Genomic DNA, 20558 nt, shown 5'->3' with positions numbered 1-20558 from the left:
TCTCATTTTAAATTTTTGGATCTGTTATTACTCGTGGTGTACTGATAGTAACGTCACTTTCTTCCATTGTATACAAGAAGATTCGTATCTCGGGCTGGTCATAATGGAAGTAAATAACTTTTTTCTGATTTTGCGAGTTAAAATTGAGGCATAGTGACTTTATTAAGATTTTATTTCTTTCATCGTAAACTTCATTTTCATTGTTATTAGCTTACACGATTAGAATTTAGGGTAAAATATATAGATATTTTTTCGACTATAAGATGTTTTGTTGAGTTTCGTGACTATTAAAAATTACAAAATAGTCATATGAATACAGGTTGTTACTTTGTTGAATCTATTAACTATTAAAAGTTATAAAACTATCATCCGACAATTTATATATTTCAAACCCGTTCTTTCCTGTTAAAAAAGTGACGGTCCTCTGACCTAGACTTTAATCTACTGATTGAGATATGATAAAATCTGATCTCATAATCTCAAACGGCTATACAATTTAAACAATTATTGGATCATATTTTATTATATCACAGTCAACATGTTAATGTCTAGCTCAGACGACTATCAGTTTTCTAACGAAAAAGGAGTAGTTTGAAATATATGAATAATCAGATGACAATTTCGTAAATGTTAATAGTCGAGGGACTCAACAAAGAACGCTCTATAATCGGAGGACCGTTTTATAATTTTTAATAGTTAGGGGACTCAACAAAGCAACGTCCTATAGTCTAGAGTAGGGGTGTATTCGGTTCGGTTTGGTTCGGTTTTTTACTAAAAATTGAACCGAACCGAAATAAACGGTTTTTTTAAAATTTAAACCGAAATCGAATGGTTAAAAAACCGAATTATGTGAAATCGATTTTTTCGGTTCGGTTCTATAATGCGGTTTTTTTGATTCGTTTTGGTTCGGTTTCAATGAAAAATTCACTTGAAACTATAAATTCAACAAAATTTTTTGTCTATTCGGTTCAATGTGGAACAAGTGGGTTCCATATGGAAAACCCAAACCGAACCAAATTAATAGAATAGATTCTTTAAATCAACCCGAAACCGAACCGTTTAAAGGTAAACCCGAACCGAACTGTTTTACTCGGTTCGTGTCGATTTTTTGATTTTCTCGATTTCGTTACTCAGCCCTAGTTTAGAGACCATTTGTGTACTTTTCCTTAGAATCTATACCTTCACATGAATGTAATTATAGTTAGGAATCATACCAACTAAACAATCTCGATGATTAAAGGGGTGATTGTCTTCCCTAGAGATGTCGAAGTCAAATGATTTTGATGGAGCAAATAAGAAACCCCTAGGTGGAAAATGTTTCAAAGGTGTGTGAAGATCAAAAACCACTTTCTAAGCTCCATTTATGCTTTTGCCATCTTAAACATTCTCTTATTTCAGTTTTGCTTTAAGCAGCCAAAAACTCTGAAGAAAATTCGAACCTGGAAAGCCCTGTACTATTTAATACCAACACTTCCACTCATAACATCCCTATCCACCTACTCCAATTTCTATAATCCGTTGGAATTTCTCCGACATTTCATTATCGTTCGACTTCATTTCTGAAACATCTTAATCTCATTAATGGATCTGAAATATTTGTTGTCAAAAATATTTTACTTTATTATGGTATTATAGTAAGAAGTGTACTATGATCCCTAGTTTTAAAAAAAAGAAAAAAAACAGTCCCTAAACATTGGATTAATAGTAAAAATGTCACTTCCATTAGTAACAGTGAAGTACGAGAGGACTAAAGAGAACTTTTGTTAATTCATTAATTTAAAAGTTAAACAGGAAAATAATTCATGATTGGCCGAGGGATGACTTTTATGCACACTTGATTGAAAATTTCATGGTAGACATTTAGTTTAGTCTTTTAAGTTCAATATAGTCGAGCAAAGAAATTGACAGACTCGTAGTCTAAAATTTGAGTGATCCCTGTGAGAATGATTTGATGAATCCACCAACATGAAAGAATGAATTTTATGCTCTTAATGAATTCATAGCCCAAAATCGAGTGATCCTTGTAAGACGACTTAGTGAATTCACTAAATTGATAGAATGAACTATTAAATATTATTAACGAGTTTATATTTCAAACTAAGGGTGGTTCTTGTGAGAATAACATGATAATTTGCTAAATCTTTAAAAAAATGTGAGGCTAAACTTACTCTTAATAATTTTATAGTTCTGATTTAGGTGGTTTATATTAAGATAGACTTGATTAAATCACCTACATAAGTATAAGCATTAGTTATCTTCTATTGAAGATATTGAGTTGTTTTTCTAGAGCACTTAACAACATCCTGAGTTATATTGACTAAATTGATTGATCTATCGTAAAATTTAATTGGATCTGAGATTAGTCATGTGTCATAAGTTTACATTTGTTTTAACAAGTTAAAGATTCATACACTTGTTAAGAAAAGAAATACTTATTTCACTATGCACTAATTTAAATAAAACAAATAATAGTGTTTAAGCAATTAATTTCGTTGTTATTCTTGTCTAGCTTTTAAAATCTCTTTATTTATTTGTATTTATGTGGTATTGCTGGATAACAAAAATAAATAAATAAAAATATTTTTTAAATAAGTTTTTCTATATTAAGAAGATATTGGAGGGTGGTTGAGATTTAATGATAATCGCCTACACTCTATTATTGATTTATCTCTAATTTTATCTCATAAACATCAAGTTATAATATAATAGTTGCACATGGGGCGGAATTAGGAATTTATTATAGCATGAGTTAAAATATTTGTTATTTTTCATAAGAGCATATTTGTTTCTACTCTGTCTTTCGATTTTATCTTCGAAAAAAACAATACCAAACGAGTTTCGTTTCTTTATTTGAAGAAGATTGTGTTTAACCTAAAAATGTCCATGTTCGGAATTACATCTATTTAAACAAAATTAGTTCTAAAACAATGACTATGCAACATAATAATTATATCATTATTATTTTATTATTTTATTTATTTATTTTTAATAAATGTCAACGTCTTCATTTCGCAACAGTATTTTTACTAACTACTATTGTCTCCCTCATAAGTATCGAATTCAATTCGAAACATATGTACGATGGGAGAGGTTAGGTGAATCCTTGGCCTCTGGACCATTACTAGGGGTTCTCCTAATATACTAGTGTGCACACGCCCGTCTTAAAAGTTGTTGAGGCACTGTATTATTTTTTTTTAAATGATGACAAGATGAAAAAAATAAAATATCAAAAATTATTATATTATGATTATTTATTATAAAAAAATCAAACATATGAAATTAAAATAATGTCACAAAATAATTCTATAGTTATATTTTATTTAAAAAGTGTCATATTTTGAATGCTCTTAAAAATAAAATCATGATATTCTTCTAAAGTATTGTTGAAAATATTAAAATGGTTTTCAAGTTTGGTAACCAACTTTGAAAAAATGGTTTTCAAAGTTTGGTAAATGTTTCTTTGAAAAATAATTTTTCAAAGTTTGGTAGATGTTTGTTGAAAAATGATAATGGGATAATCACAATTAATCCCTAGGTTTTATGGTATTTACAAGATTAAGTCCTTAAGTTTCAACTATAAATACCCTAGCTCATTTAGCTTCAAAACCATTCCAAAAATCATTTCTTTCTCCCAATACTAGAGAGCTTTCTTGTGAGTAGTGAGTGTTTTGTAAACACCTGTAAATTTTCTCTCTTAGTAAAAGATCTGCAGCAGTCCGGAGACGTAAGCACAATTGGTTGAACTCCGTTATAAATTTCGAGTATTATTTTTCCGCTTTTATTTTGCATTCTCACTAATCTGGTTATAAGGAAATTACTTGTACTTGGTTTATTTCCCAACAATTGGTATCAGAGCTTTTGAGTTGTGAATTTTGTCAATTTTTTGCGAGGTTACTATTCGAGTTCCTATTCATATGAATAGTGAATTTCGTGAATAGTGAAATTCGATCGGCGATACGAGTTTGTCAACGGAGGTGTTCTAATACATGGCGGTTCGCAAAAATTGTCAGAAACGATCCAAACGAAGCCAGATTCGAGTGGGAGCGATGGCTGCAGACGAAGGGAAAGTGAAAATTGAAAAGTTCGATGGTGCGGACTTTGGATTTTGGAAGATGCAAATTGAAGATTTTCTATACCAGAAAAATCTATATCAACCCCTCTTAAGAAAACAACCAGAGGGCATGAAGAATGAAGACTGGGCTCTTCTCGACAGACAAGCCCTCGGAGTTATCCGACTGACGTTATCCCGCAATGTTGCTTTCAACATAGCAAAGGAAAAGACCACGGCGGGTCTTATGTCGGCTCTCTCCAGTATGTATGAGAAGCCATCGGCCTCAAACAAAATTCATTTGATGAGGAGATTATTCAATTTGCGGATGACGGAAGGGGCATCGGTGGCACAACACCTAAATGAACTCAACACAATCACAACTCAGTTGAGTTCAGTGAAAATTGAATTCGATGATGAAGTTCGAGCTTTAATTCTCTTATTATCTCTACCAGACAGTTGGAATGCTATTGTTACAGCAGTTAGCAGCTCGTCGGGAAATAGTAAATTGAAATTCGACGATGTTCGGGATCTAGTACTGAGCGAAGAAATTCGACGGAGAGAATTGGGTGAAGCATCAACCTCCTCAGCTTTGCACACGGAGTCCAGAGGGAGAACTTCAGAAAGAAATTCAAATCATGGCAGATCGAAATCCAGACGGGGAAAATCCACTACGGGAAAGAAATATTTTACCTGTTATAATTGTGGCAAGAAGGCTCACTTTAAAAGAGATTGTCGAGCACTGAAGAAAAATACCGGCGCACAGGAATCTGCCAACGTGACAGAGGAGACAGGTGATGCCATGATTCTAAGCGTCAACAGTCTGATTGAATCATGGATCTTAGATTCAGGGGCATCTTTCCACTCCACCCCATGCCGAGAAATCATGAGAAATTATGTCAGTTGTGATTTTGGGAATGTTCATCTAGCTGATGATGAAACCTTAAAGATCGTCGGAAAATGAGACATCCGACTAAAGTTGCCAAACCAAACCACCTGGACGCTGAAAGGAGTGAGACATATTCCTGGCCTCAAAAGAAATTTGATTTCTGTAGGACAGCTTGATGGTGAAGGATTTAGCACAACCTTTTCAGGCTGTGAATGGAAGATTACCAAAGGAGCACTTGTCATTGCTCGTGGTAAGAAAACTGGTACTCTCTATATAACATCACATTTAGAGAATATCATTGCAGTAGCAGATGCTGATGGAAAATCAAACCTATGGCACCAAAGGCTTGGCCATATGAGCGAGAAAGGGATGAAGACACTTTTGTCAAAGGGGAAGCTGTCGGATCTAAAGAATGTAGATGTCGGGCTATGCGAGGATTGCATCTTTGACAAATAAAAGAAAGTCAGCTTTGTAAAGATTGGTAAGACACCCAAGGCTGAAAAGTTAGAGTTGGTTCATACTGATGTATGGGGACCATCTCCAGTTCCATCTCTTGCAGGCTCACTATATTATGTCACCTTCATCGATGATTCTACAAGGAAGGTGTGTGTTTATTTTCTGAAGAAAAAATCAAAAGTCTTTGATACCTTCAGAAAATGGAAGGCCATGGTGGAAAATGAGAATGGTATGAAAGTCAAGCGGTTGAGGTCTGACAATGGAGGAGAGTACAGAAATAGGAGATTCAGAGATTTTTGCGCAAACAATGGGATCAAGATGGAGACAACAGTTCCCATGACACCGCAACAGAATGGCGTAGCAGAGCGCATGAACAGAACTCTGAATGAACGTGCCAGAAGCATGAGGATACATGCCGGATTGCCCAAATTTCTATGGGCTGAAGCTATTAACACTGCAGCTTACATGATCAACCGTGGGCCCTCAGTTCCTTTGGATGGCAGAATACCAGAGGAAGTTTGGAGCAAGAAATAAATAAACCTTTCACACTTAAGAGTGTTTGGTTGTATTTCTTATGTACACATAGACTCTGCTGAAAGAAGTAAACTTGATGCTATGTCCAACAAATATGCCTTTGTTGGTTACGGCGGTGATGAGTTCGGTTACCGGTTTTGGGACTATGAAAATTGGAAGATCATTAGAAGCAGAGATGTCATTTTCAATGAGAATGTGATGTACAAAGACAGGTCAACTGTAGAATCAAGCAGCTCCAATACCAAAGCTGAAACAAAGGAATTTGCTGAGTTTGAGGAGATTTCTGGAAATGATGTTCAGATCAGTCCTGAAGCAGTTCAAGAAGAACCAGGCACACCGGAACTAAGACGCTCCTCCAGAATTCCTAAACCAACCCAACAGTATTCTCCTTCTTTGCACTACTTGTTGCTGACTGACAATGGTGAACCAGAGTGCTATGATGAAGCAATGCAAGTGGAGGATTCAGTCAAGTGGGAGTCTTCCATGAAAGATGAGATGGACTCGCTTTTGTCAAATCAGACGTGGGAATTAGCTGAATTACCACCAGGCAAGAAAGCGCTTCACAACAAGTGGATTTACAGGATCAAAGAAGAGCACGATGGGAGAAAACGCTACAAAGTGAGATTGGTTGTCAAAGGTTTTCAGCAAAAAAAAAAGGTATTGACTACAATGAAATTTTCTCTCCAGTCGTGAAACTGTCTACAATCAGACTGGTGTTGAAAATTGTAGCTGCAGAGAATTTACATCTTGAGCAGTTAGATGTAAAGACAGCTTTCCTTCATGGTGATTTGGAGGAAGAAATCTATATGAGGCAGTCAGAAGGCTTCATAGAGGCAGACAAGAAAAACCTGGTATGCAGGTTGAAGAAGAGTTTGTATGGTCTAAAACAAGCTCCTAGATAGTGGTACAAGAAGTTCGATAGTTTCATGAGTAGCAGTGGTTTTACCAGATGCCAAGCAGATCATTGTTACTACATCAAGAGGTTCGACAATAGCTTCATTATTTTATTGTTATACGTTGATGACATGCTCGTTGCAGGCTCAGACATGCAAGAGATTATAAACTTGAAGCAAAAATTGTTAAAGCAGTTTGCTATGAAGGATCTGGGTGCTGCAAAGCATATTCTTGGGATGAGGATAAAGAGAGACACAAAGTCAGGGACTTTGATATTATCACAGGCTGAGTACATCAACAAAGTACTCTTCAGGTTCAACATGCAAGATGTTAAACCAGTAAGTACACCTTTAGGTGTTCATTTTAGACTCTCCAAAGAACAGTCACCAAAAACGGAGGAAGAACGTGCACACATGGTGAATGTGTCGTATGCCTCAGCAATTGGAAGTCTGATGTATGCCATGGTTTGTACCAGACCAGATATTGCTCATGCAGTGGGAGCTGTTAGCAGGTACATGAATAATCCAAGCAAGGTACACTGGGAAGCTGTCAAATGGATCCTCAGATATCTGCGGGGTACTACAAACAAAGCACTTTGTTTTAAAGGTGGAGATACGATATTGACAGGCTATGTAGATGCTGAGTTAGCCGGAAATGTTGACATCAGAAAGAGCACTACAGGGTATGTTTATACTCTAGGAGGTACTGCAGTGAGTTGGGTTTCTCAACTACAGAAGATAGTTGCTCTCTCCACAACTGAAACAGAATATGTCGCTGTTACGGAAGCCAGCAAGGAGATAGTTTGGCTCAAAAATTTCTTGGAAGAGTTAGGCAAGAAACAAGAGAACAATGACTTGTATTGCGACAGTCAAAGTGCTATACATCTAGCAAAGAATCCGTCTTTTCATTCCAGGACAAAGCACATACAATTGCGATATCATTTTATCCGGTCTCTTCTGGAAGATGAGATTTTGAAACTTAAAAAGATCTGTGGAGCTCAAAATCCGGCAGATATGTTGATAAAGACGGTGACTATAGACAAACTGAAGTTGTGCTCAACTTCAGTTGGCATGCTAGAGTAACAAGACTAGAAAAGCTGTTGCATTGATCGAGGTGTGAAGACATATTAAAATCAGTCTTCAAGTGGGAGATTGTTGAAAGTATTAAAATGGTTTTCAAGTTTGGTAACCAACTTTGAAAAAATGGTTTTCAAAGTTTGGTAAATGTTTCTTTGAAAATGGTTTTCAAAGTTTGGTAAATGTTTCTTTGAAAAATAGTTTTTCAAAGTTTGGTAGATGTTTGTTGAAAAATGATAATGGGATAATCACAATTAATCCCTAGGTTTTAGGGTATTTACAAGATTAAGTCCTTAAGTTTCAACTATAAATACCCTAGCTCATTTAGCTTCAAAACCATTCCAAAAATCATTTCTTTCTCCCAATACTAGAGAGCTTTCTTGTGAGTAGTGAGTGTTTTGTAAACACCTGTAAATTTTCTCTCTTAGTAAAATATCTGCAGCAGTCCAGAGACGTAAGCACAATTGGTTGAACTCCGTTATCAATTTCGGGTATTATTTTTCCGCTTTTATTTTGCATTCTCATTCATCTGGTTATAAGAAAATTACTTGTACTTGGTTTATTTCCCAACAAGTATGGACCGTCAGATTTTAGGGTTATGTGACATATCACATGATACACTCTTGGGTGTGCAATAGTGAAATAAGCTCTAGTTTTTTTTTTTTTTAGAGTAGTCGAAGAAGCTCTAGTTGCATCCTTCATCTTCGAGCCAAACTAAGAATTCATAGTCTATTTGGTATATGTCTAGGTTTTAAAACTTCCATGCACAATAGGGACCTCGTAACTTCTTTTAATTTATCTATTATTATATCATAAATAGATACAAGATTTTATGTTAACGAGTAAAGTTCGGTAATATAAATTGCTCACCCGACCTAGTAAAACAAAGAAAGCAAAAGGAACATACTAAAGTAGCTTACCAGACCAGCATGAGACATTCAAACCATCATATTCTAGTTTTCTATTTTTTTTTTTATCTCACAATCAATAAATTTTGCAACTCGAGGTGACACCATACACTCACATAAGATAAACAACAAAATGAAGTAATCAAATGTTCAAAAGAAATAAGAAAAATAAAAAGATCAAACAAATCGGTTAAATGGCTTTCTTCCAACAGTTGCAGGCATTGAAACGGTTGAATCCACACTAAAATTACCCATAGAGTGAAGTGATTGGTTCTTATCTAAACCCCTTTGAGTGCTTGGATGATCCTTGCCGGAAAACGAAGACCCTCTGCTCCACTTGAATGATCCTATCCCTTGAGTCAAAGATGACGAAAGCCTCCTCTTCGACGCCTCGCTTCCCGGTGTCCCCACGAACACACCGTTCGTGTTGCTGTTGCCTCTTGCTTTGGCTTTGGCTGAAACTGTGGGTGTCATGTAATTTGGAACTGAAAACGGAGGGCAGCTAGTAAGGCTGTCATCGTCCTTCAAGGGCAAGTCAAATTGTGAATCCACTCCACTAGCTCTTGGTCTTGAATATTTCGACAATGCTGAACTGCTTTCTTGTAGGATTCTACTAGGAGTTTGCATAGGTCCTGTAGTCGGAAGCATGGTCGACCTCGTAGATTTAGGTGTAGGTGTGTCCATATTGTCGAACATAAACTGATGTTGCTTGCTGCTCGATGGCAGTTTTGGACTAGGCTTCAATTCGGAATTTGGCCTTGTTGGTGTAAGTTTGAAATCCTTCATGCTTTGACCTTCAGGAGCATTTCTAGAAGATAGCTGACGCTCTAACCAGTTCCACCACCATGGTCCGCGAGTGCGAATGTCTGATACGCCTGCGTAAACTGATTTCATAGTAGTTTTCCATAACTGTATGCAGAAAGGTTTTAAATCAATGGTAGTTAGGCTTATTACAAGTCAAACCAAATGAAATTGGGATAGTAAAAATACCAGGTGGGAATGTGCATAGGCCATGGCTCTTTCTCTCTTGATGACTGCCTCTACCTTTCTCTGCATTCTTGCCTCGATTTCTTCTTTCGTTAGCAGACTATCGTCCCAGTCTTCATTTCCTGCCTCACACTGATCCGATGTTCGACTAAGTTACTCATTTTCAAAAAGAACATAAAGAGTACATATGATGAAACAAGCATGGATATATGATCTCCAAGTTTCACCAAGTTCCATAAGATCTTGTGAAACCAGAAAGAAGACCATCTGCAGTAAAAAATAAAGGCAATGAAAACTTACCGCCTGGCCAAAGGTCAATTTACCCAAGGCACTCTCCACTTCTTTATCGTTCTTAAATCGAGCCTGTTGTCGTGCTTGGTTTTCTAACATCTCGATCCGACGAGACTGAATCTGAGACTGAACTCGCACCAAAAGCTGCATATGCTTCATTGCAGTTGTAGTTTGTCGTTTCACAGTCTGACCTCTTACAACTCCTTGAAGCCTCACAAGGCCTTTCCAAGCTCGAAAACTTCTCCTTGCCTGTATTATAAGTTCTGGTAATCAAACGTTGATGCAAAACATAACAACGCAAAGTTCTCTACTGTGTGCACAACACGAAATCGCCAATAACACGAAGCAATGTGATTAGCTTTTTGCTCAAGGAAACTTCAGCCATTACAAATGCCGTTTGAAAGTTGTTCATAATAACCTTTCTGCCTAAAAGGCCTTTAAGGGGAATTGTGTTCATTTACAGCATATGAATATCAGCTAAGATACGAAATATTTAACATATTAATTCTAATGTATTGTTAATCAGTTCAATAGCCAAATATTTTTTATGAAACAGTTGCCTCCATGAAATTTTTGCACTTAACAAGAAAGTGAATTTTTTTACCATGTAACCTCTATAGGCTGCTTGAATTTTTGTAGCAGAAGCATGGTGGTTCCTTAAAGTTGGTTCTGGTCGAGGACGGATGACCTTGGGTGGAGATGCTTCAGGAGAGGCAACGCGTGGAAGTGACGGTGGAGAAGGAGCACGTGGAGGGGAAGCAATCCTTGGAGAGGCAATCCTCTGAGAAGGACCATGCGGAGAAGAAGAAGCTTTATGAGCCACAAAAGGCGGTGCCGGAGGATGCTCTGGAGGCGTCGGAGGCCTGAATACTATCTTATGCTCTCTTTCAGCCTCCCCAAGAATTTTTTCAATACTGCTGGGCTCTCTGAAGAGGGGAGTAAAGGAATCGGTTTCTCCACGCCTTAATTTTCTGAGGCCTTTCTTCTTCTTTTCTTTACCACTTCTTTTGTCCGATTCCTGGAAGGATTTAACCATAGAAACAAACAGAAGCCATCATCTCAGTTACATTTACGTATAGAGAATCCATACTTTACAAGCCAAATTCGCCATCTAAACCGTGCTTAAGAGAGGTGAAGAGAACAAAACTCAAAATGCTGCTTGGGATGATCAAAACCATAAATTTATATTAGTGAAGTCCACTATGCACCAGAGTTAAAAATATGAACTTACATTACTTGGATTTTCCTTGGAGCGTGGTATGAAAACCCTTTTAATTGCAGAAAACCAACTTCCTTTCTTTCCCATACTGCCAGCATTACTTTGTTGGTCTGGCCATGCGAAGAAACAGAATAACCAAAAAACCAGCTGGTCCAGTCGTGTAAGGGCTAAATTGCCGGTCTAATCTGCTGTCATAAAACAATGCATAAGATTTGATGTAATCACTATGTTGTACAGATAGCAATTACCATGAAAAACAATGCATTAATCAAAGAATATGTATAGCAAAGAAGGTTTTTGCAGATTCCAAGACTCGAATTTTCAACCATGATATCCGATTAAACCGCCTGATATGCCTTATGACATGGAAAATTTCAGGCTTTTCATGATCCCAGAGTTCTTAATAAAGAACAGATATCAAGACTTGGGAACTTTTGTGAGAACACAGTAATAAGTAAATTAGATTGATGATTAACAAGGAGGTCATAGGCCTGAAGCAAAGGTCATGCACCACCAGGAATGAATCAAACAAACAGCAAAACTAATACAACTTTGAATGAACAGATGACACAAAGATGAAACAGGGGAATCTCGGTATCGTGATTCGGTTCCGGAATCAGTTAAACGGATAACGGCCTCCAGATTCTCACTGCATATAACTAAATGACGGTTTAACACATAAATGTGTTTCTTAATTAAAAGGTTCCCAGATATGTTCAAAACCAGCATTCAATCCAAATATACAAACCCTTGCAGACATATACAAACAAAAATAAAAAGACAAAACAAAATTGAAAGATAGTTTTGTCACTTTTCATAAAATTAAAATAATAGTATGGAAATCCTAGACAATCAGCGTAAAACTTATTTTATTTTCTGAAATTCCCAGAAGAACCAAAATAAAGAACACCACAAATACTCAAAATGCTAGAGGTTTTTTATTTTCTGAAATTCCTCTCTGCTGTTTAAAGGTTAAAACACAACAACTCTCCAAGAAAACAACAGCTAACACTCATATAAAAGAGATCCAAAGACAGGAAAAATTCAATACTAAAAAACTACCACCTTAAAGAAAAACTCACTTTTTGAAAATTATAGTCATCTATTCCTTCCCCAATAACATAATTAACACAAATCCAAGAGCAAAAGATCATTTGATCATGAACAACAAAATTGAAAGAAACCCAAAACTTCATATAAACAAAAATGCTACAAAAATTGTACCTTCAGTGAAGAGCTCCAAAATTCCATATTCTGCAAAGAACCCTTTTTTTCTGTCTCTAGACTCCGTCTTGTATCCTCTACAACATAGTTGTTTATATTATCATTTCTTATTCTTCGTAGCCTTTTTTTAATCAAACACAAGGATCCGGGAGTTTATATTTTGTTTCCTTCAACTTACTACTGTAATGTTTATTAACTTAGGAAACACAAATTCTTCAACCTCTTTTTCTTTCTCCTTTTGTAAGGTATGAAAGTGTCCAACTTTTTTCATTTTCTTTGGCCACATTTCACCTTTTTGTTGGATTTTATAATTGGAAGTGCATATGTTTTAAAAAAAGAAATCATCATCAAAGGGTTGCAGGAGAGTAGAAGAAGAAAGGGGCTGGCCACATTTTCACTCAATGTGCCAAACTTCAACTACCTTTACTTGAATGGGAAGACTAGATTTGTATTTGGGCAGCAACCATGGCCACTCGCTGTTTTAAACGGTTACGTTTGGTGCGCTTTCGTCTTCCCTCAACTATTAATATTGTGGAGTATTTATCAAAACTTAGGATAAACTATCTAAATTATTAGTTTTATTTCGTTTTAATACCTAAATTCTCATTTGTTTCGACACCATACTTGATGTTTATTTTTTTTTATTTCATTTGAGTATTCTAATGTTGAAAACTTAACGGAGTTGTTGCAACATTTTTATGTGTAACTTATATTATTAATCACTTAATTATCTTTTCACTCTTATTTTGGTCGCTAAAGTTTAAATTTTTTTTAATTTAAGTGCTCAACTACTAAATTGCTTATGTTTTAATCACTCTAATTTATTTTATTAATAATTTTTTTGACATTATATATTTTTTTATTAATATATAATTAAAATAACAAGATAAATTTGAAAGTTAGAATGATTAAATTTTGAGTAATTTGAAACAAAGTAATTAAATTAAAAATATTAAACTTTAGTAACCAAAACAAGAGTGAGAAGATAGTTGTGTCATGAATGATGTAATTTACTCATAAAAAATGTAATGTTGTAACAGTTCCGCTAAAAGTTTAAGAACGATGTATCAAAACGAAATATAAAGTAAATATTAGGTATGATTTTAAAACAAATGAAAATTTAAAGGCTAAAATGAAATAAAATTGATAATTTAAATACTAAACAAGTAGTTTATCCAAAAATTTATTAGGAATGTGGAGATTTTGCCTGAGCTTCAAGGCCATGGCAACCATGAATGGATAGAAAATGTTGCCTGAGCTTTAGGGCCTTGGAAAATGGTCAAATGATGAATTGGTCCCGACACCATTAGCTCAGCTTCGAACCAATAATAAATACGAAATATTTTTCAAGATAAATACATATATATTAAAAACAGAAATTTTTCGTTTATGATCAAATAAATAAAATTTATAAACTAATATCATTGAAGAATAAACAATTAACATAAAAAAATGTAAATGAGCACCGACTTACCTGATGAACACTCGCCTCCCCCACTGCTTTGAGCTCTGGACAATGATAGTATGATAATTTGGTATTATTCTAAAGTTATAATTTATAGCTGTAATTTTTTTATCGATTAAACACTCAAATATTTTATTTTTTCTAGTAATTATGTCTTCAAATTTAAAAGAATTAATTCTTTTACCCATAAAAATCCTCATTAACCACTACAATAAAATTAAAAATATATAAAGTATTAATTTTTTTTTGAAACTTTTGTAAAAAAAAAATCTTTAATTTAAAAAAAATTTGATTGTCTTTTGACAACTTGTCTATTAAAATTTTCTGAACATATTTTTAATAAAATCAATCTTATTTTATCTATAGATAAATATTGAGGTTAAAAATAAGGAGATATAATTTATTATAATGTGAAAATCATGAGTCTTACTATAGATTTCAAATTTTAAATTCTCAAATGTAATCGATATAATTAAATGACACTAGTGGGATGAAGCACTAGGTCCTTAAAAAGGGTTAGTGGTTCGAATTTTGATATTTACGAATGGAGCAAACAGGGTTAGGAGGGTTGCCTTCGCCTCTGCAGCATCCGATCTGGATTAGTCGGTCAATAGACCGGATACCAGTGATTAATTAAAAAAAATAAAATGTGAAATTCAAAATAAAACGCATAAATACTACATTACTTTGGTGTAAACTCTAGCTCATCATTTAAAAAAATTCTCAAAAGTAGTTATTACTATAATGTAATGTCAATTCCGTAGAAAATATGTTCAGTTGATAAAAAAGTGCAATAAAAGAGCCTTTGAAGGTCACATATAATTACTTTCTAGGTTTTTTGTTCTCCGGCATGGATGGTACCTTGAGCCGGCTGGACTCTCTGAATCGCCCCCTGTTACCGACAGGTTTCACCGCTTGCGCCTTTGGATCAACAGGTTGCTCCACGAGGGGGTAGTGGTGGTTTTGTGCAACCTGCTCCTGCGATTCCTGCTGCCCCCATGGAAGAAGATTTAGCACTGCAAGACTCGACAAGCCAAGTGAATCCTCAATCGAATAAGCAACCTAAATCGTATGCTGAAACGGTTTTAGGATCTTCTGGAACGATACAACCGGCTTTCCCTGGTTTTGGTGATAATGATGTTATTATTTAGGAGGGAGATGCTACTGTGGATCGTAGTGGTTCTTATCCGATCATTTATTTCTCGGGTCGCGTGCATGAATCGATTGTCCAGAATATGAAACAGACCGTGGTTGTTCGATTTCTTGGGAAAGCCATCGGCTATAGAGCTTTAATGAACAAAATCAATCAACTATGGCAACCCCAAGGCCAATTTCAAATGGTTGATCTTGATAATGATTATTTTCTAATCCGGTTCGCTAATGCATATGATTTCAACAAGGTTTTATCTGAGGGACCGTGGATGGTTTTCGGTAGTTATCTCACCGTACAACCGTGAAGTCGGAACTTCTCAACTACTGAGACCCACCCATCTCAGGTTATTGTTTGGGTGCGTTTACCGGGACTTCCTTACAGGTATTACACCAAATCCATGTTTTGGTTATTAGCTGCTGAACTCGGTAGAGTGATCAAAATTGATTATAATATGAACATGGGTGAACGTGGTAAGTTTGCTCGCCTAGCAATTGTTGTTGATCTGAGAAAGCCTTTATTACCTTGTATTGGAATTGACGGGTTTATTCGGAAGATAGAATACAAAGGACTTCAGAATATATGCTTCCACTGAGGGGTATATGGCCACACTCAGGGTTTCTGTTCTTCTAAGGGAGATGCTGATTTGCGTGATCATAGTGTCGATGTGTAGGGCCTGCTGCGGAAGGGGGACGTTCTGTGTCCCCGACATATGCTTATACGGGATGATAGCTACAAATCGGCGTAGAAAGCCACGCGATAAGCAGGCCAAGGTGTCGGAGGTTAATATGGTGAATGATACTCACCAAGGTCGAGTAAGCTCTTCCCGATATGATGTATTGGAGAACCTTGACCCTGATAATTTGGCGAATGATCCCACTCAAGGTACCATCTCCGAGGAGGCACCCTCACGATCCCAACAGACTTTGGCAAAATTAAAAGGTAAATCAGCTTTAGTGAGGCAGGCCTAGTTCTCCTGCTCGATTTAGTTCCTCTAAAACCCGTGATTGTCCTGATGGTGAAGCGGGCTTGTCTGAAGCGTCGAAAACTCGAAGTAATAAGAAAGTGGTTAAGGTGGAGTGGGTATTAAATGAAACAAAATTTAAACATTAGATATGTTTTTATAAAAAATTGGAAGTTCAAATACTAAAGCATACCAAAAATAAAACTTTAGCTACTAAATACGTAGTTTACCCTAAATAATAACCGTGAATATCTGATTGCAGCCGTTGGATAAGTGAATATTATGATTGATCTGCAAAATATATGTATAAACGTAGACATGTCAAATTTGATCTGAATTCAATTATCTAAACTAATTTACCTTATTTAAGATTTGATATGGATTTGGATCAGGGCGGATGTACATGGCTCTATAAGAGAGTCATTGCACACCCATTATTTTAAAAAAAATGTTAAATTCAATTTAGTTTACTAATGGGAATAGGGGAAAAATTTGTTCACCCAAATTTTTTTAGAATCTAGTATTAAAATTTTGAATCCATTTTTCACTTTCTAGATCTGTCATTGATTTGGATATGATGATCCGAATCCAAAAGAAAAAAAATAGAAAAAAGAGATGTTTGTGTAACGACGGAGTGAAGTTTTTCAGAGTCCTGGTGGGCTTGAAGCAGTTTTGATCGGCGTTAATGGCAGCCGTCAAAATACAGGGGGAGGTGGAGTGGAGAGAGAAGCAAGCAAAGGTTTAGCATGTTAAAGAAAGAGGCAAATTGAAAATCTGTCCCTTAATTATTTTAGGTTTAACAAAAATCATAATTAATATTTTATTTAAAGTTTAAAATTAAATTCTTTTATTAACACATCAGTCATCGAACTAATGTATCCAACGTTCCAGTAATAAAAATATAATAAAATGATAATATTAGTGACCAAAATTTAAATTTTTAAATTTGATGAGTAAAGTATAAAAATATAAAAAATGACTATTCTTATAGATTACCCAAAAATCAACTACTAGAATCCATATTTTTTTATATCAATAACTAGAATTAACTGCATTACACGTGATTCAATGATCCACAAACTCCTAAAAATCAACTAGTTAGTTAATAATATTGAAATGGCTAAAAAAAAACATGATAAATAGCACTATAGCGGCATAGTTGCTTTGACTTTTTACTATACCCTTTGTAAATACTTGTCAAAGCATATAAAAAATCACAATACTTGTGTATGTTAAAAGATAAATTTTAAGTAGACGGAAATAAATTATTAATAAAAAATATAAATTATATGAAAATGCAAAATTTACAAGAGATAAAATTTAAAATTTTTGAGAGAGAATTGTTTTCACATATCCAGTGAGTCCATTGCTGAGGATACCAGCAATGTTCAGCTAAGAAGACCAAAAAATATTTGACTTAAAAGCAAGATCCAAATTTGAATTGAAATTTCCAACATTTAAAGGTACACAATCAAAAGTACAAACAAAATAGACAATTGAAAAAAAAAGGATAAAATATGGGTAAATTTTTTTTTAAAAGGTTAAAAATTCTCATCTTCATCAGCTTTTACCATTCTACTAAGAGGACTAGGGCCAAGCATCTTCCTTCTCATCAAACTTCTCTTCCTTATAACTTCCATTTGATTCCTCCTCCTAACTTGCATCATTGCTTCTTCTTCCACAACAAACCTCCTCATCAAAACATCGTCCGTCAACGATTTTCCGCGGAAAACTCTTCTTCCTTCCGTGCTAAGTCTCACGCTAGGCATTGCTCTTTCTTGCGCTAGGGGAAACGGTTTGGACCTAGGGTAACTGTTGCTTCTTCTAGGGGGAACATCGGCTCGAAAAACCTCTTTGTAGGAAGAGATTGGTGCACATAGACAAACCCAAGTAACGAAGTGGCAACCCTCAGGGAAGTACATTTACGTAGCTTCTCCGAACTATTGGGATGAGTTGAAGGGATGTCAGCGGGCTTCGGAATCGCTTTCCATAACGTCGCATTCGCCATGGGAATTTCTGTTGGCCTTGAAATGGTTTTCCACAAGGTCCTAGCATTCGTAGTAGGGATTCCTCCGGTCTTCGAAACAGTTTTCCATACGGTAGCCCTCTCTATTGCTCTTTGATACCAAGGCTTCCTGTGGAACAACAAACAAATTCATAGCATGAAATCTTGAACAGTTCTTTTTGCCAATTCATTTTGAAGAACTGTTGAGGATGAAGACCAAAATCCCAAAAAAAAAAAAAAACTTAATAGCAAAACCACGATGATAGTTATATCTGAAACATATCCATGTCTCAACCGAGCTTCATCCCGCACTCGTATCGAATTAATCCGGATATTTGAGCTAACAGTCAAACTATCAACAGTTGCTTAGGGTTCACATGGATCATATGTATGTAGGGGCATAATTAGAACCATAACACATTAAAGTTGTTAACTGAACAAGGCGCAAACTTCAGTGAAACTGCAGACCAAGTTCGAATCTTAACATTTACAATATTCTTATATTTCCAATCTGTAAAACAATTGAACAGGAAACCAAAGATGATGATATTAATAAATAACATCAGCAATGGTCTTTGGGTGATCAATTGCATATTTCAGCTCAGTTCATATATGAGCATGACAAATAAATGTTAGCCCGTGGAGAGGATCGAACTGGGAATTCTGACCCAAGCTAAAGGGCTCGACCAGGGATGCACCAAGGGTGCGATCGCACCCTTTAGAAATTTCTAATTCACCTATAGTTTAGATATTTTTTTCATATTTTCGATCGGTGATGTAATTTTGCACCTCCTAAATTTATGTTATAAATTCTTATGTTAACACCTCTTGACATAAAATTTTGCGTTTGTTATAGCCACTGACTTAGCTTAGCACATTGGATCAAATCAAATAAACATAGAGGACCACTCAATCAAAGCACTTCGTGGACAACTGAGATAAAAAAGAAAAAGCTGCAGAGTCTGCAGATTTTGAACATTTCTTACTCAAAACTGCATGAAAATCAGGGCATTTTAACGAACACCCTTCAATGCAAACTTGTCAGGCTGATTTCCACAAGTTTTTTAAAATCGATTCAACTTTGGGTAGAATTGGCAACAACATTCTATCTATCATCAACATGAACAACAGCAATCAACCACCTGGTAACAACATTTTTTCACTGAAAAAAAAGAAGACAATATGATACTAAAACAAGAAAGAGCTTATGGGAAATTTTTGAAATGATGCGAGCAATGTTGCAGCATTTGGTTTACATGCAGAAGAACAAAAGAGAAGATTTGTTACCTTGTGTGAGAGTTCTTTGGATCTTGCATGAACAAAGCAAGGTGAGGAGTGATGAATGAAAGATGAGAAAACAGGGAAATTTCATGAGTTGAAGGAAGGTGAAAACAAAAATGGAGTCTTTTTGGCCTCCAAGATGAAGGGATATTGAGTCTCAAAGGCTTGGAGGAGTTGGCAATGTGGCCTTCCTTTTCTTTTTATTGTCTCTCTTTCTTTATTGCAACACTCTTTCTTTTTCCTTTGGCAGCCATGATTCCAAGTGAGCTTCTCTTTCTTTTCTGTAGAGAGAGAATCTCAAATATTAAATAAAGGCAAAGTAAGATTGTGAGTACTTTTTTATGCAATTACTCTGCTACCCCTTAAATCATTTTAATACAATGTAAAATCTTAGTGCTTTTCGAGCCTCCCCTCTCATATCAAATGGATTTATTTATATAGAAAATATATAAATGTATTACACAATTATAAATAAAGAAAAATTCACCTACAAATAAAATAAGACAACATTTCATCATCCATCGCAATTTAAAGGATAATTTTACACCCTCTAAATTTCTACCGCTACTTCTAAAGTTATATTATCCAACATAAAAACATACATCCATCTCTAAATATGATTACTTATATGTATAAGTATAATAATCAAATCTTTAATTAGGAATTATTTTTATTATTTATGTGTTTTAATTTATAATATTGACATATTATTGTGCGTTGGTTTATATTAGGGAGGAAAACAATTTTAAAGCAGATCCCAAGTTAACATCAACTTGATGCTATAATCATGTTCTCTCCAAAGGTTTGTATAATTATAGCAAGTGATGTTGTTTGGGGTAATTCATGTCGTTCAACACATGCTTGGCCTTGTCTCCCATTCTTACAGTATCATGCAGGATCATATTTCATTTTAGGTAGTTGGGTTACTTGACATTTAAAGGATGAAAATATAACTTTATTTAAATTTGATTATGAAATTATGATATATTATAAATTGGAATCAATTTATCTCGTCAATCATTGTTAGTTGACTCTTTTTTATTTGGACGGAGAGTATCATCTTATGATTAGTCGATATTTTTGTTTTATGAATTAGAAATATCATATAACATTAACTGAAATTCAAATAACTAAATAATAAATAAAGCATATTATATATATATTTTT

The 20558-nt window shown here is 35.1% G+C and overlaps 1 protein-coding gene and 1 pseudogene across 2 annotated transcripts; both read right to left on the bottom strand.

Moving 5' to 3' along the window:
• Positions 1 to 8920: 8920 nt before the first annotated feature.
• On the bottom strand, positions 8921 to 12810 carry LOC120185465 (protein IQ-DOMAIN 14-like). 2 transcript variants are annotated; one of them, XM_039189673.1, is made up of 6 exons: positions 12527 to 12810; positions 11315 to 11487; positions 10688 to 11101; positions 10093 to 10332; positions 9796 to 9924; positions 8922 to 9714 (listed from the first exon to the last, which is right to left on the bottom strand). In XM_039189673.1, exons 2-6 carry the CDS (start codon positions 11387 to 11389, stop codon positions 8983 to 8985), a joined length of 1590 nt encoding a protein of 529 aa, XP_039045604.1. In that variant the 5' UTR covers positions 11390 to 11487; positions 12527 to 12810; the 3' UTR covers positions 8922 to 8982. The 2 variants fall into 2 exon arrangements, with proteins under 2 accessions (XP_039045605.1, XP_039045604.1); XM_039189674.1 differs by lacking the exon at positions 12527 to 12810 and having other exon boundaries at positions 8921 to 9714; positions 11315 to 11477.
• A 4832-nt stretch (positions 12811 to 17642) lies between these two features.
• On the bottom strand, positions 17643 to 19645 carry LOC120185425 (annotated as a pseudogene).
• Between the last annotated feature and the right edge of the window lie 913 nt (positions 19646 to 20558).

Source organism: Hibiscus syriacus, unplaced genomic scaffold (assembly GCF_006381635.1).
Source record: "Hibiscus syriacus cultivar Baekdansim isolate YM2019G1 unplaced genomic scaffold, ASM638163v2 tig00113123_pilon, whole genome shotgun sequence".
Taxonomy (NCBI): domain Eukaryota; kingdom Viridiplantae; phylum Streptophyta; class Magnoliopsida; order Malvales; family Malvaceae; genus Hibiscus; species Hibiscus syriacus.
Note: the sequence above shows the minus strand (reverse complement) of the source record. Positions and strands in the feature narration are given on the sequence as shown.